The following is a 17,169-nucleotide window of genomic DNA, read 5'->3' as shown; positions in this document are numbered from 1 at the left end:
TCTCATATTCAAAGTACATTGTTTTGGACATGCTTCTTGCATTAAGTTTTCTAATCTTACATAGACAACTTCCACCTATGGAGACAACTCCATATTCTCAATTTGACTATCACTTCTGAATAAGAGATGCCTCTTTTCAGAATATGTCAATATGGTCCTTCCAAAATTAGCACTATACTTCCAACTATCCCTGAGCAACCAATCTTTGGTAAACCTCACATTGTCCTCGACAATTGCTTAATCATTTTAGTCATATCCAATTCTAGACCTTTTCCCTTCTTAATGCCTCTGGGCATTTGGAAAAATTTAGAAATGACAAATATTATAGCACATGCAATCGATCCTGTACCCAAAGCAAATGGTACACGATTCATGATGTCTCACATAAAGACATGATTCTAGACCAGTCTTTTGCTACAATATTTTTATTTGCCATGTTTTCAAAATTTGACTATGAAGAGGGATGCCATAATCATAATCGAATTTTGAGAACGCAATATATAGAATTTCCTTAAGTTGAACCAATCCAACATGAAATTCATATATATATTCTTGACTAAAGATGATTAAGGTCTCAATCTAAGCCTTTAGAACTGAAATAAAGTATATCCTCTCCCTTAATTATAGCAAAACAACTTTTTCAATCCCTGCAGCCTCACGAATTGAAACTTTTGTTTTCTATAATTAACATTGCTAACTTGCAACACTAACAATAATTATCATGCTCCCACTAACATGATGATTATTAGCATAACACTTATGCTCCCACTAGCTTTGACATGTACTCAGAAATCAGCTGGACTTCTTGAAATCAATACTTTATTGACTTTCTTACCAAAGTTCAGATTTCTGATACGAGATGCTTTGATAAAACTTTATCAAAATCATACACCTTTCCTTTGATAAAACTTGTAAGTATAACCATATTTACTAAACTTTAGTAAATCAACTAGTCTTAACGAGCTTTGTGGTGGACATGACCAGTGCACAAGAATGTGTACTCGATCCCTTTAGTCCTTCACTTGACTCACACATCCATGTGAACAAGTAATTAGTCTTGATTTTCCAATGCTTGAAAGTTCTCATTCATCATACTATTCAACTTGCATGATTCCAAGTTTTGGTCCAATTGAAACTTGGGTGATGAGGAACTTTCCTGATTTGGTAAATTTAGACACTACCACAAATGAAAGAATCAAATCCATTTTCCAATATTGCTGTGAGTGGAATCATATAAGCAACTATTTTCCACAAATGCCATTGTAAGGATACTTCAAATAAATAAAATTAAACAATTTTCTTTTATTTTAAAACTTTGTGGAAAAACTTATCCTTACAATCCACATGGAAAATTGTTGTTATCTATTCCTTAGCAATATATCATAACTTCTTAAACAACTGCTCAAAATTCTGATACGATCGAAATCCACCTTCGCGATCAGAATCAGCATATACTTCCTTTAAGATTTCTCTCTATTCTTTGATTCTTAAAACGTCAACATGTGACCCAGTCACATCATGTAATGAGGATCTCAGAATAGAACTTAACAAAGTTAGATAATGGGCTCTACCTGATGTAGAGTCAAACTTATTGACTTTAACATCCTTAGGTAAATTTGGCAGCTTTGCAATCAACGCCCCTTCCTTTGGCAAAATAAACATATGGACCCTTTGGTAATGGGACTATCTCAGACTTAGCCTTTCTCTTTACCATTTGGTCAACCAGGTTGACTATGGCCAATCCCTTTCCATTGGGAAGAGAATGCTTTTTCTGGATTTCCAGTGTCACCATTGTCACTGTCCATAAAGTTTTTTTGGAAGTTGATCTTCTAATCAAATTTGCTTTATTATCGTTCCAAATCATTGCTGATTCAGCAGCACCAAGCAAATAGATATGATCATTAAGGTTCATAAAATAGTCTGTTTCATATTAGTCCCAAAGGAACTCACTATGTGACTTAGAAAGTGATTGAACATCCAACTTTCTCAAGACTTTGACACCCAACTCTCCCGGCTTGTCAATATGTGACTTCATCTCTAAGATGTGATCACACATAGACCTTGCTTGCCATTAGGGCTTGAGTGACCTTGAACTTGTGGGTTAGGGAGAATAATTGGAGGAGGTGGAGGAAGAGAAGTATGACTTCCATGAGCCAAACTCGGGAAGTCATATTCATTAGGAAAGCTTGGTTTGGGAAGATCATTGTTCTCTAAACCAGACATCAACAATGGGAGAAATTCACGTAAAGTTGATTTAAGTCCTTAATATAACACCCAATATGATATATTAAGGCTAGGACCCAACAAACTATTTTATAACTTGGAAGAGGGATGCCGTAATCCAAGCTATAAAATATTTGAAGGTAGGTGAATGACGATTCACCAATTTCCACCAAGATAAACGAAATGTATTATTAGGTTTTAATTGGTTTTGAAACTCCTAGATTCTTTTAAGATTCATTGAACTTTTCAATGGCATGTTTCAATCTCGAGTGTGCCCTTCAGGTTTTGTGACTGGGATGCCGAGGATCACAAAACAAGGTGTGAAGTAACCATGCAAATATACTTGGTACCCTTAATATTTACCCCTCAATCGATGTGCCGGTTAACCACACACGCTCCAACGATACTATGATAAACATTAAGTTACCCTTTGCCTACCTTGTTAAGTCCAGGTTAGTGTGCCGGTTAACCACACACGCTCCACTAACAGCTTAAACAAAGTGCAAAGTGTAATTTCATGGATTAGCACCTTATTCACATTTTCCTAAGTAACTAAGATTGGGAATTTATAAGTGTTTAGTTACTTAGTATTTATCATTATACTTATAATGAAGGGAGAATTATAGTCCTTGTCCTACCTGTTCGGCTAACGACCCTCCACCGGTCAAGGAAGCGGTGAGTGAGAGTGGACACCCATTAAACTGCCATTTTATAGGCAGTAACCTTATACCCCCCTTATAGACCGGCTTCGTGAATGAGGCTTACTAATGGTAAGACGACTTGCTCTTATACATATAATATATTAAACTTTTAATATTATAATAGTATAAGGGTGTATTTTAGACATTTAAAATACTTGGTGGTTTAATCTATTAATTAAACTATACTCTTAATTTAATTAAATTTAAACCATGTCATTATGGAATTATTAATTCTCTTTTAATTAAACACTTTAATTATCTATTAATAAAGTCCATAAGAGTTAATTGAATTATTCAATAAAAACATCATAATTCAAATTATTAAATTCAAAATTAAAACCATTTAATTAATTGTTTAAGTTATGAACCCAAGAGTTTTGGAATTCAATTCTTTTTTTTTTATCATAAAAAAACTTTTTTCAAATTTCAAAACTTGAGGGCAAGTTTTGTAACTCTTGAAAACTTTTGGATTCCATAACTTATGGAGTTAAATAATTGTTTTATGATGAAACTTTTCATGTTCCATAACTTAAGAACAAGTTATGGAATTCTTTAAAACATTAAGACCAAGTTTTGTAACTCCATAAAAAACTTTGAATCAATTTTTTTTAAAAACCTTTTCATATCCATAACTTATGGAGGTTTCAAAAAACTCTTTAGATCAAACTTTTAAAACTAATAAAATAATCATATCATTTTATCTTTTACTAAATTTGACCTAATTCAACTCATATAGCAAATGATTCAAATTTTACAAATAATTAGTTTTTCACAAAAACAAGTAATTATCTTAAAATTTGACAAACGTCATGTTTTTTTTTCTTTTTTTTTCCAACTTTGAAAATAAAACATTTGCATCAATATAACAGAAAACAACCAGGCTCTGATACCACTGTTGGGTTTTGAGCATTCTAACACTCCTATGGTGTACATGCAACCCTATAAACCTTGGATCTATGTTTTCTCTATTATACATGCAAATATTAACTATTCCAAGGTTTCATCCTAATTAGCATATTATGAAGCACCTATACTACAAAGTTCTAGTTAGATGACATACCTTTTGATGTAGCTTGATGTCTTCAAGTTTTAAGAGCTTAGCCCCAATAGTGTGGAAGCCTCAAATGGAATCACAAATCACCAAAACACCTTGGAAGAACTTGAGAGAATATGTATGTACACTAAAATCGGCCCACTCTTATTTTCACACACTTGTATCAATTTTGTGAGCCAAGGACCCCTTTATATATTATGGAGGATTAGGGTTACATCCATGTAAACCCTAATACCCATGACCTTTCATTTACATAGGATCCATGGGTTAAAAGCTCCATGGACCATCCATGAAAGCTTAGCCCAACCTAAATGAACTTGGCCCATTCCATATATATAAGAGTCCATATTTAATTAGTTCTTTTTGATCACTTAATTAATTCTAAATTAATTCTTGATCAATACTAATTAAATAATATGATTCCATATTAATATATTAGAACTTATAATATATTAATATAAATCATAAATATACTATTCTCAAAAGACTATCCATATAAATTGTGCCGGTGAAGTGCAACCCAAATGGACCATGCCGGGTCGGGTCAAGTACATACCAAATATAGTTATGGACTTAGACATTAATCCAACAAGGCATACTTCTTACGTAAAGTTGCAGCTTTATGTATATGCAAGACGATAATGACCCAAATCAAGATATAGAAGAGGTTCTAGGTAAGGAAAAATTCATTGCCTTGCTAAAGGTCGAAACTTTATGATTATAAGGGCCAAGATGAGCCTAGATCTGAAGTTGCAACTTCATATCATGGTTCAACACCCGAAATGGAACACCAACATGCTAAAAATGGCCCTAAATCTCCATATAGAAATATCTAGATAAAAAGAGATCAAGGTAATGACTTGTTACCGTCAAGTGATGCTAAACTGGAGTAGACTTCAGATCTACAACCGCTCCTTGCCTCAAACTTCTTGATCTTCAAGCTCTTTGCACCAAAACCTTCCTTTCAAGCTTATCAACACACAAAATGAAGAGAAAACACGATTTAGGGTTTCTGAGCTCAAAGGGACGGTGAGGGGAAGCTAAGGGAGGCTAATGATCCTTTAAATAGGGTGTAAAACCCCATAAATTAGGGTTTCATCCTCCAGCTCCAACTCGTCGAGTCATGTCCTCTGACTCATCGAGTTGGTCACTTAAGTTACGCGGCCAAATCAGTTCCTACTCGACGAGTCAGGGCATCTAACTCATCGAGTCGACCTTTCAAAGTGAAAAAATAAAGCTGAAAAGTTAATACCTGAGAGTCGGGGTGTTACAAAAGTCATAAAGTTGGAAACTTTATGACTCTAGACTGTGTTTTAGCCTTGGATCTGAATAATATACGTAAGTGCTCAGGCCATTAAACTCTTATTGGAATTTTTGGACCTGCGACGGTACGCCCCGCATACTCGAAGTACGCCCAACGTACGACGTCAACCACCCAGATAGTGGTCAACCCGCAAGTCTTCGTGTATGTACAGCATGCCTCCAGAGTACGCCCCGCATACGCATCCTAAGCTGACTCGGTTGGGTTGGCTCGGCTGGGTTGACTCAGTTGACTTAGTTGGTTTGACCAGCTGACTTTGACTTTTACCAAGTTTGACCTTAAGGGTATTTTGGGAATTCTAATTGAGATTGGTTATTTGGTTGGAATAGGAGGCGATTGGAGCTGAGATTCGGATTTGAGACCTCATCAGCTTCTATTCAAGTTGCAAGGTGAGTTTTCCTCACTATACTTATGGGTCGAATGTAACAAGGTCGACCATTTGGATTGATATCTTGGTTTACCGTATGTTGCTATGTTGTAGTGATCTGTTAGATCTATATCTTGGTATATAGGATGTTAGCATGTGGTAGTGATCTGTAGATCTGCATGTTTGTCTAATGATTGGTTATATTTTTATCTGTTATGTATATGTCGACATGTTATGTGTGGTTGGGTTGAGGCGGTTTGGCTTTGTGTTGAAGGCCAAGATACACGGGGCAATCCGGATAAACTGTAGGCCCTACGAGGCGGTCCAATCAGGCCGAAGGCCCGACGAGCGGTCCAGATAGGATATAGGCCCTGCGAGGCGATCCAGTCATGCCGAAGGCTCGGGAGCGGTCCAGATAGGATGAAGGCCCTGTAAGGCGATCCAGTTTGGCTGAAGGCTCATTTATGCATGCTGTTGTTTGTTATTATGTGTATGTGGTGGTACTTTGGGGGATCTCACTAAGCATTGGCTTACAATTTTGGGTTATGTTTCAGGTACTTCGGATGATCGTGGGAAGGAGAAAACATAACCGTACACATCCTCATGTTTTTGACTTATGATTTTGGGAGACTCTCATGTCGAACATATTTTGAAAACTATGATTGTAAATAATTTGTGATTTTTGTTGGTTTTAAAAAGTTTAAATTTATCATGATTTTTTATGGATGCTACAATATTCTTCTTTTTTTTCTCACTTGTGCAGAATTAGTCAACATAAGACCCATTCTCAATAGAGAACGACTTCAACCAAGCTTAAGACCCAGGAATACCAAGTCAAACAACATGCAAATACTTGTTCAAGGAGGATCCTGAAAATATCAGACTTCTTGTTACTTATATTAGACTATACATAACACACCTGTAAATTGCACATTACACACATGAAAAACTCTACTATTTCACTTATACTCGTATTATCTTCATTTTCACTATAAACCTACTTTGATACTAATAAACATAACAAGGCAGGTGATCATTATCACCTCCGAAGGTTTTATGTCGGAGATCCTAGCAAGGATCAAGGGCATTCCTTGTAAACTCGATTGTGTCATTTATACTTCATTAGCATATTCATTTTGATCACAACACCACAGCCTCTCATACAATTTGGTTGATTTTTAACCAAAGCAGTAGTTAGCCAAATCTATTCAGATAGTTTGCATTTGTAGGTTTCTTGAAGAGACACACACACACACACACACAGAGAGAGAGAGATTAATCGTTGGAAAGGGGTGGTGGGGTATATACACTAAAGTCCTAATATTTTCAACGATTTATATACTAAAATAAATAAATAAAAAGTAAAAAAGAAATGAAAAAGGCAAATTTGACATTTCAAGTCTTTGAGGATCAAAACCACAAAAAATTCTTTGTTTGGACCTTTCATTCAATTTGAAATTTTTTTTGGGATATACACACTACAGTCCTAATATTCTCAACGATTTGAGAATAAAGTCCTAAAATAATTTTTTTACAGTAAAGTACTAACTACCGACAGTTTTTGACATGTTTATCCTTTTTGCCAGTTAGCCGGTAATTAAGGCTTTGCTTTCAATAAAATAAAGTTTGGGACTTTCTTGTTAAATCGTTGAAAATATTGGGACTTTAGTGTATATATCTCTTATTTTGTTAGAAATTTAATAGTATGATAGTCTTTAAGCAAAAGAGTTATTGGAATCTAATGATAAGGAGAAATATCCTCCTAAATCTTCCCCTATATAAAAGTGATTCTGAATATATTCTATATTGATATAATTGCTTGTGTATATTTGTTTGTTATTTAGTTTCCTAAGTTTAGTGCAATCTCCTTAACTGCAAATATCCTCTGTAATATGTGTGTAATATACGTTGGGATGTTTTTGACTATTTAAAGTCATCTCCCCTGTTAATGAAATAATCATCTTACTCTCAACCCTTTCATGGTATCATAGCTTTATTGATCCTCCTCTATACTCTCAAACACTTTTCATCAACCAGACCAACAACAATGATGCTACCATTCCCAACAGCAACGAACCTACAAAACCCTTCACCATAATAAACTTCAACAACACAATCAAGCTCACTCCAAGCCATTACATTCCATGGAAATCTCAAACTCAAGCAACCCTAATTGGCTAGGATCTATACAAATTTGTAGATGGTACTCATCCACCACCCTCCCCTAAAATCACAACCAATTCTACTACAACTGAAAACCCAGCTTATTTAACATGGGTGCGCCAAGATAAACTCATTTTTGGTGCTCTTCTTGGAACTCTCTCTCAGCCACTGTTGTACCTCTTGTATCCCACTCCTCAACTTCTGCTGAAATTTGGGGCATCCTTGCATCAACAAATGCCAACCCATCTCATCGTCATCTCTTTCAAATCAAAAACAATCTCAATCGACTCACAAAACTCTCCACCCAAAGTATCACTGAGTACATGCAATCCATCAAAACCCTCACCGACCAACTCTCTATCATGGGGAAACCCATGGACCATGAAGACATTATCTCCAAAGTTTTAAGAGGTCTAGACTATGAAGCATACAGATCAGTCATTGATGCTACTAATGGGCGAGATACAACCATCTCCTTTGAAGAACTTCATGAAAAACTCATCCCACATGAACTTACCCTTAACCAAAACAACATCACTCCTTACCCCGCTTCTGTCCATGCTGCCTAAAAACCCACAATCCACGCAATCATAACCAGCCTCGCACACCATATACACCTGGACTTCTTCCAACTCCTACAAATATGTCAAACCGGGCTTCAAAACCCTTCCTTGGAAAGTGTCAGTTTTGTCGCATCCCAGGTCATGTTGGCTCACAATGTCACACCTTCAAATGCACTTATCCTTAAGTTGTTTTCCCTAATGCACCTATACCATCAGGTCGACCTCATGCTCCTCAAGCACATGTTTCCACAGTTACTACACCACTCTCGTCATCGTGGCTTCTCGATAGTGGTGTCACTCATCATATTACCAATGATCTGCCAAACCTATCATTTTATGCACCATATGATGGATCTGATGAACTAATCATTGGGGATGGATATGCTATTCCTATTTCTCACATCGGTTCCTTGTCTATCTCTACTTCAACTCACACCTTTATATTCAAAATTGTTTTATATGTTCCATCTATCTCTCGAAACATTCTCTGTATCTCACAATTCTGTCATGATAACTCTACATCTTTTGAATTCTTACCCTCTACTTTCCTTATTAAGGAACTTTCAATGGGGTAAACTCTTCTCACGGGACAACCTAAAGGCGGAGTTTATGACTGGAAAACGCCTTCTCCAACACTTTTCTCAAGCTATGCAAAATCATGTCGTGACTGGCATCATCGCCTTGGTCACCCATCTATCACTATTATCAAGCATCCCAGATCACAATGTCCATTAAAAGATTTCTGCTTACCTCAATCAAGTTGTAATTCTTGCAATATTAATAAAATCCATAAGCTACCATTTTCTCAATCAACTCTAGTCATACATTCACCTTTAGAATTAATATTTTTTGATGTGTGGACATCTACAGTCCAGTCTTATGACAACTTTAAATACTATGTCATCTTTGTTTATCACTACACTAAATACATATGGTTTTACCCTTTACAACGAAAATCTGATACACAATCAATATTTCTTCGCTTCAAAGCATTAGTAGAAAAAATATTCAATAAACTCATACTCCAATTGTTTTCGGATAATGGTGGAGAATACATAAAACTCGACTCCACTCTTCAGTCCACTGGAATATCTCATCTCACCTCCCCACCACACACACCATAACATAATGTTTATGCAGAACGCCAACACCGTCACATTGTAGAAACAGGCCTTACACTTCTCTCACATGCCTATATTCCAACCACCCATTGGCCTCATGCTTTTGCCACAACTACATACCTTATAAACCGCCTTCCTACACTTACACTACAATATCAATCTCCATATCTCAAACTCTTCCAAAATCCTCCTAACTACTCCAAAGTAAGAATTTTTGGATGTCTATGTTATCCATGGTTACGTCCTTACCGTCACCATAAAATGGAGCCAAGGTCTACTCCTTGCATTTTTGTTGGTTATTCATCATCTCAAAGTGCATATTATTGTTTAGATCCAACCAAAAACAAAGTGTATGTATCACGCCATGTAAAATTCATTGAAAATGAATTTCCTTTTTCTTCCTTATCCAAATCCAATGCAATAACAACCTCCCCCACAGACTCTTGGTGCACCATGCCTCTTCCCTTTACTCCTCCTCTTCCAAATCAACCTTTACCCACCATTGATTCTCCTGTTAATTCCTCCTCTAGCTACACATCTCCTACCCCCTCAACACTTACCCCTCCCATATCAGCCCATGTGTCACCTTCCACAACATCATCTAACCAATCACCATTCCCTCCTCTTCCTCCACCTTCTCGCACCATCATCACACGACTACAAAACAATATTACCAAACCTAACCCAAAGTATTCTCTCACTGCAAAACAAACATCCTCTATCATCCCCACAGAACCCATCAATGCCACACAAGCGCTCAAAAATCCGATTTGGCATACATCCATGCATGCTGAATTTGATGCTCTAACTTCCAATAAAACATTACATCATGTTCCCCCTCACACATCTCAAAACCTTATCGGTTGTAAACGGATATTTCAGACCAAATACACACCTGATGGTTCTGTTGAACGTCACAAAGCCCGCCTTGTTGCCAGGGATTTTACCAACGCCCTGGCATCGACTAATCTGATACTTTTAGCCCCGTTGTAAAGCCGACTACAGTTCGAACCATACTATCCCTTACCACTAGCCAGTCGTGGTCATTATGATAACTCAACATTAATAATGCATTCCTTCAAGGTGCTCTCTCTGAGATCGTTTATATGGCTCAACCTACTGGATTCAAGGACAAAGATCATCTTGACTATTTTTGCAAGTTATCCAAGGCCATCTATGGCCTCAAACAGGCACCACGGGCATGGTACAATGAACTCAAAAACTACTTACTCATGTATGGATTCTGCAACTCATTAGCTGACCCTTCCCTCTTCATTTATAGTCATGGCTCAACACTTATTTATCTTCTTGTCTATGTTGATGACATCATTGTCACCGGTCCTTCAGTTTCTCACCTTAATAGTTTCATTTCCAATCTTTCTAAACGCTTCTCTCTAAAAGACTTGGGTTCCCTTTCCTACTTCCTTGGTGTTGAGGTTATTCCTAACAAACATGGTCTTTTACTAAACCAAACCAAATACATTAACGACATCCTCATCCGCCACAACATGTTTGATTCAAAACACGTTCCCACTCTCATGGCTGTCTATCCTTAACTTTCCCAAGAAATGAGGTCCAATCTCCAAAACCCCACTGAATATCGTGCATTGGTTGGTAACCTTCAATACCTCTCTCTTACATGTCCCGATGTCGCATATGTTGTCAACAAACTCTCTCGGTACCTTCATCAACCCACCGATGTTCACTGGACTGCACTAAAACGTTTACTTCGCTATCTCAATGATACCTCATCTCATGGTATCCAACTTCATCGAAATTCTCCCCTTACTTTACATGATTTTACTGATGCTGATTGGGCACGTGACATAGATAATTCCCTCTCCACTACTGGAAACATCGAGTAATTAGGTTGTAATCCTATCTCCTGGAGTTCCAAGAAAAAATGAGCTATTGCTCGATCCTCTACTGAAGCCGAGTTCCGAGCTGTAGCCTCAACCATAGTTGAAATTCTCTGGTTACGTTCTCTTCTCACTGAACATGGTCTATCTAAGAACACTTGTCCAACCATCTACTGTGACAATCTCGGTGCAACACACTACTCAGCAAATCCCATTTTCCACTCTCGTATGAAGCACCTTGCCCTGGCGTTCCATTTTGTGTGTGAGCAAATTCAACTTGGCACACTTCGGGTACAACACATTTCAGGTGATGATCAACTAGCTAATGCCTTGACAAAACCTCTTCCCAAACATCGATTCAGCTCTCTGGTTTCCAAGATTGGCCTTACCCATAGGTCGTTCATCTTGTGGGGGCATGATAAGGAGAAATATCCTCCTAAATCTTCCCCTGTATAAAGTGATTCTGCATATATTTTATATTGATATAATTGCTTGTGTATATCTGTTTGTTATTTAGTTTCCTAAGTTTAGTGGAATCTCCTTAATTGCAAATATCCTCTGTAATATGTGTGTAATATACGTTGGGATGTTTTTGGCTATTAAAAGTCATCTCCCCTGTTAATGAAATAATCATCTTACTCTTAACCCTTTCATCTAACCAATCTACTTTAGTCAGCTAGACCATATTGAAATCTTCAACATTTGCTTCTTGTTAAACAGTTTTTTTAGTCTCAACAAACCGACATTGAAAAAAATGAAGATAATCAAGAAAAAAAGAAAGAATCAGGGTTGTGTTGGCTTTTTGCAATCCTAAAAATGGGGAACTAAGAAACCGGAAAAGACGAAACTGTATTTATTACCCTTTCTCCACATTCACACCCTTTTCGCTAGGCGTATGTTGTTTGTGTTTGTTTAATCTATCCCCTCTTTTCGGTTCAAGATTTGGCAGCGAACCAAGAAGAAATTTTTACAAACCTTCTCTCTCTCTCTCTCTCTCTCTCTCTCTCTTGCATATGTTTCCCCTAATCGTGATTCGTGATTGTAGCATGGTAAAGATGATGATGGTAAGAAAAACAGTGGTGTTGCAACAAAAATCACAACTAAAAGTTCTTGGGATAGAAATTGGGTCTCACAAGGCTAATAAAATTATTTGTTTCTAAGAAAACCAAGACAATACACTAAAGTCCAAATATATTCAACGATGAAAAGAAAGTCTTAAACTTTTTTTTTATAGTAAAGTCCTAGTTCACGATTTGACAAGAGTCCTAAAGTTTATTTTTTTACAGTAAAGCCCTAATTACCGGCTAACCAACAAAAAATGGTAAGTGTGTCAAAAATTGTCGGTAGTTAGGACTTTACTGTCAAAAAATAAAGTTTAAGACTTTCTTGTCAAATTTTTGAAAATATTAGGATATTAGTATATATATCCGAAATTTTTTAGACTTTGTACACAGTTTTTGGAAAACCACAGGACCAATTTTGTAGTTTTGTTAAAAAAAATTCACGTCTATTCAGTTTTTTGTTGTTTTCTTGAATAAATATGAAGCCGTTGTAACTATTTTCTCAAAGGGAAAATCTTTTCATTTGTTGCTATATTATTGATAAGAAAAGCCCACTTATAGAAAAATTAGCCCACATCGGTTAATTGACTTTGTTTGAGCCCCTACCACTTTTTTAAATAACAATTATTTTATATATATACAAATAATAAAATGAGTTGGACATGAGAATTAGGAGGGCGCATCCATCCATGTCTATTTTACAACGACCACCTCACCATATATATATATATATATATATATATATATATATATATATATATATATATATATATATATATATATATATATATATATATATTATTTAAGTGGTTATTAGATATGACCATATGAATCAATACCCACACCAAAATACCCCATTTGTTTATAAAAAAAAAGGTTTGTTAATCGACCCTTCATCAAGGGTTCAACTTTCAAGAGAGTACGCAGCTATTGTTATTCATCGAAGTGGTTAAATTTGTTTTTCGGCAAAACTGTTACAACGATTTCAGTTATTTAATTAAGTAGGTCAATTTTATTTTTTATTGCATATTTTATTTATTGTAATTTGTAATTAATAATTTAATTATGGTTTTATAATTTGGTTTGTTATAATTATAAATTTATAGGATAAATTATGATCAAGAAAAGAGCTATCGATTCTTTTTTCAAACGAACAGAGGATGTGCGTGATCTACAATTGCATCCTGTTAGTGATAATATTGAAGAAGGTGTTCAAAATACACACCCACAACCTGATTGGAATAGTAACACTGAAGAGCCCAATAATATTGAACATGAAAAAAATAATATGTCAGATTCTTTGATTCGTGATCTAGGAGAACGACCTTCAATCTTAAGCTATCCAAGTAACCAGCATGATGAGATTATACGATTATATATTAAACTTGGACCATACCAATTACAAAAAGCAAAGTATCCATTCAGTCCTAGTGGTCCAAGAGGATCTATGCGCAGTTTTCAACAAGCTTGGTTCAAGAATTTTTGGTGGTTAGAATACTCTGAGAAAAAGATGTTGCATTTTGCTTCCCTTGCTTCCTTTTCAATAAAAAAACCTATTGAAAAATTCGGGTCAGATACATTTACCATATCAGGGTTTAATAAATGCAAAAAAAGGTAAATTGTGGTAAAGACTGTGCTTTCATTGTACATGAAGGTAAGACTCCAGCCTCAGCGCATAATTTTTCTATTAGGTGCTATAAAGATCTAAAAAACCAATTATGTCATATAGAGAATGTGATAGAGAAGCAAACGACTCAACAAGTTATGGGCAATAGACTACGCCCTAAAGTTTCTATTGAAGCCATTAAATGGCTCACATTTCAAGGATGTCCTTTAAGAGGTCATGATGAACGAGCTAACTCAAGAAATCAAGGGAATTTTCTTGAATTAATAAAGTTCATTGCTTCTTATAACAAGACTGTTGCTGATGTTGTGTTAGAAAATTCTCCTCAAAATGCAAAGTACACATCACTAGATATCCAAAAAGAAATTTTACATGTTTTAGCTATAAATGTACAAAAAGCAATTCGTGATGAAATCGGGATGTCAAAATTTTGTTTAATAGTTGATGAGTCTCAAGATGAATCTAAGAAAGAGCAAATGACTATTGTCGTGAGATTTGTTGACCAAGATGGGCATGTCAAAGAAAGATTTTTGGACTTAATTCATGTTAAAGATACAACTTCATTGACCTTGAAAAATGAGATATTATGTTCTTTATCTTATCATAAACTTAGTGTTCAAGATATTTGGGGTCAATGATATGATGGGGCTAGTAACATGCGTGGAGAATGGAATGGGTTGCAAGCTTTATTATTAAAGGAATGTCCATACACTTATTATATACATTGTTTTGCACATCAACTACAATTGGCTCTAGTAGCAGCGTCTAAAGATGTGACTGAGGTACATAACTTCTTTAAAACCTTAAACTTTGTAGTTAATGTCATATCTTCTTCTTCCAACCGTAATGATCAATTGCAAGATGCTCAAATTCATGAAATTTCTCATTTAACTGGGGTTGAAGAAATTGAGAGTGGAAAAGGGATAAATCAAATACAAACATTTCAGAGGCCTGGAGATACTAGGTGGAGCTCTCATTTCAAATCAATATGCATTTTGATGAGATTGTTTGGTCCATCTTGTGTAGTATTGAATGACATTGCTATAAAAGGTTCTACATCTTCTCAAAGAGGCGATGCGGCATATGCACTTACACATGCCTTATCATTCGATTTTGTCATTGTTATGCACATGATGAAAGAAATAATGGGGATAATTGACAAGCTTTGCCAAACTTTACAACAAAAATCTATTGATTTGTTAATGCTCTATCATTGGTTTCTACAACAAAAATATTGATTCAAAAGTTGAGAGATGAAGGTTGGCAATCGCTTTTGGACCAAGTGGTTTCTTTTTGTGAGAAAAATTGCATTCTTGTCCCTAACATGAATGAAACTTATAGATATGTAATTCGCCAACGTCGTGAAAAAGACAATATACCCACAGAGCATCACTATCGAGTTGAAGTATTCATTGCTGCTATTGATAGTCAGTTGCAAGAGTTGAACTCTCGATTTAATGAGTCTGCAACAGAGCTTCTCTGTCTCAACGTTATGCTAGATCCAAGAAAATCCTTAAATATTGAGGATATATGTAAATTGGCAACATCATATTATCCTATGGACTTTACGGAGCACGAAAGGAATTTGTTGAAACTTCAGTTACAACATTATGAACTAGATGTGCAAAATCACCTAGAACTGAAAAATTCTTCTACAATTTCTGAGTTGTGTAGAGGCCTACATGAAACAGGAAATCAGGTACTTATCCTTTGCTTGATAGATTGATTTGTCTTGTATTGACTCTCCATGTTTCTGTTGTTTCTACTGTGACATCTGAAAGAACATTTTCAACAATGAAAATTTTGAAAACACGACTTCGAAATACCATAAATGATGATTTTCTTAAAAGTTGTTTTCTTGTTAACATCGAGAGAGAAATTGTCGATACATTTCCTACGGATGATATTATAGATGATTTCTATTCCATTAAACAAAGACGAGCATAACTGAAAGTGTATAAGGTACTATTTCTTATGTTTATATATTTTTTAATTTTGTAAAATGAACCATATGTATCTATGTTATAATTACTTATTTTAATACTTGCAGGTTAATGGATGAATATGAGTAGATGCTTTTAGTTAGTTGAAAACGTTTGAAGATTCAGGCTAATGGAGACAAATTTTTAATTCTTTGTCATTTTTTTTAAAAAAAATTAGACCTATTACTTTATGCGGGTATAACATTATATTTTAATATATTATTACGATGTGAGCCCCCCTTAATCTTAAATCCTGGCTCCATCCCTAGGTGTTGTTAAGATATTAAGTTATATTTTTGTTTCGATTTCTACAAATTTCCCCTGTATACATATGACTTGTGATGTCTTGAAAGTACATTGTTGTAAAATTAGTATAAATCTTATGATTCTTAAGAGTGGGGATAATCGTCTTGAAATTGCATTGCTGTAAAATGAGTAAAAATAGTATGATTCTTAACAGATGGTATAAAGGTTTTGAAAGTACATTACTGTAAAGAGCCACACTGTGTGCCTTGCTTTTTATTGAAATGACTTCAACATGCAACCAAACTAAAACTTGTGTTGGATATGTTATTTTGTATATATATGTCATTTTGCAGATGTTAAATTATAAAATTTTGGATATGTTAAGTTATAAAATTTTGCATATTTTAAGTTATCAAATTTTGCATTTATAGTTTATATATTGTCTTTGTTCTTTTATTTGATTATGTGACTTGCTAATCTTTGACTTTGGCTTTTGCAGTGCTTAAACCTTCAACAACTTGACTTTGGCTTTCACATCAAGAATGTTGTTCTCAACAGATGGCGCACTTAGTATAATTGTTTACTTCAATGCTGAAGAAGTAATTGAGGAATATGTGGTTGATGAAGAGGTTGGAGTTGAGGAACAAGTGGGGGAAGTCTTGAAAAATCATGTCACCTTAATTTAGGATATGTATTTTAAATTAGTATTTATGTTTGATATATATATATATATATATATATATATATATATATATATATATTGAATATTTTGTATCTACTTTATGGCATCGTAATTATATCAGGTTATAAAAACAAGAATATAAGGGGAGGACCAAATTTCTTGTTTTCTTTTTACTTTTTAGTTAAGGTTTATCATAATTATA

The 17,169-nt window shown here is 35.2% G+C and overlaps 3 protein-coding genes across 3 annotated transcripts; all 3 read left to right on the top strand.

Moving 5' to 3' along the window:
- The first annotated feature begins 13,547 nt into the window (after window positions 1-13,547).
- LOC145121800 (uncharacterized) lies at window positions 13,548-14,695 on the top strand. Its single transcript, XM_079057500.1, has 2 exons — window positions 13,548-14,047; window positions 14,125-14,695. Exons 1-2 carry the CDS (start codon window positions 13,548-13,550, stop codon window positions 14,693-14,695), a joined length of 1,071 nt encoding a protein of 356 aa, XP_078913626.1.
- An 18-nt stretch (window positions 14,696-14,713) lies between these two features.
- LOC145121799 (uncharacterized) lies at window positions 14,714-15,295 on the top strand. The gene has a single exon (XM_079057499.1). It carries the CDS (start codon window positions 14,714-14,716, stop codon window positions 15,293-15,295), a length of 582 nt encoding a protein of 193 aa, XP_078913625.1.
- An 86-nt stretch (window positions 15,296-15,381) lies between these two features.
- Window positions 15,382-16,119, top strand: LOC145121796 (uncharacterized). The gene is made up of 2 exons (XM_079057498.1): window positions 15,382-15,756; window positions 16,108-16,119. Exons 1-2 carry the CDS (start codon window positions 15,382-15,384, stop codon window positions 16,117-16,119), a joined length of 387 nt encoding a protein of 128 aa, XP_078913624.1.
- Window positions 16,120-17,169: the final 1,050 nt, after the last annotated feature.

The sequence above is a fragment of the Lactuca virosa genome, chromosome 6, assembly GCF_052849685.1.
Source record: "Lactuca virosa cultivar CGN04683 chromosome 6, Lactuca_virosa_CGN04683_v6, whole genome shotgun sequence".
Lineage (NCBI taxonomy): Eukaryota > Viridiplantae > Streptophyta > Magnoliopsida > Asterales > Asteraceae > Lactuca > Lactuca virosa.
This window is presented reverse-complemented; position numbering and strand designations above follow the sequence as displayed.

Excerpts from the sequence above, each read along its gene's own strand:
- LOC145121800 (XM_079057500.1), top strand. The coding sequence starts at position 13,548 with ATGATCAAGAAAAGAGCTATCGATTCTTTTTTCAAACGAACAGAGGAT. Across the intron at positions 14,048-14,124 it reads TTTAATAAATGCAAAAAAAG|GTGCTATAAAGATCTAAAAA; the intron begins GTAAATTGTGGT and ends TTTTTCTATTAG.
- LOC145121799 (XM_079057499.1), top strand. The coding sequence starts at position 14,714 with ATGCGTGGAGAATGGAATGGGTTGCAAGCTTTATTATTAAAGGAATGT.
- LOC145121796 (XM_079057498.1), top strand. The coding sequence starts at position 15,382 with ATGAATGAAACTTATAGATATGTAATTCGCCAACGTCGTGAAAAAGAC.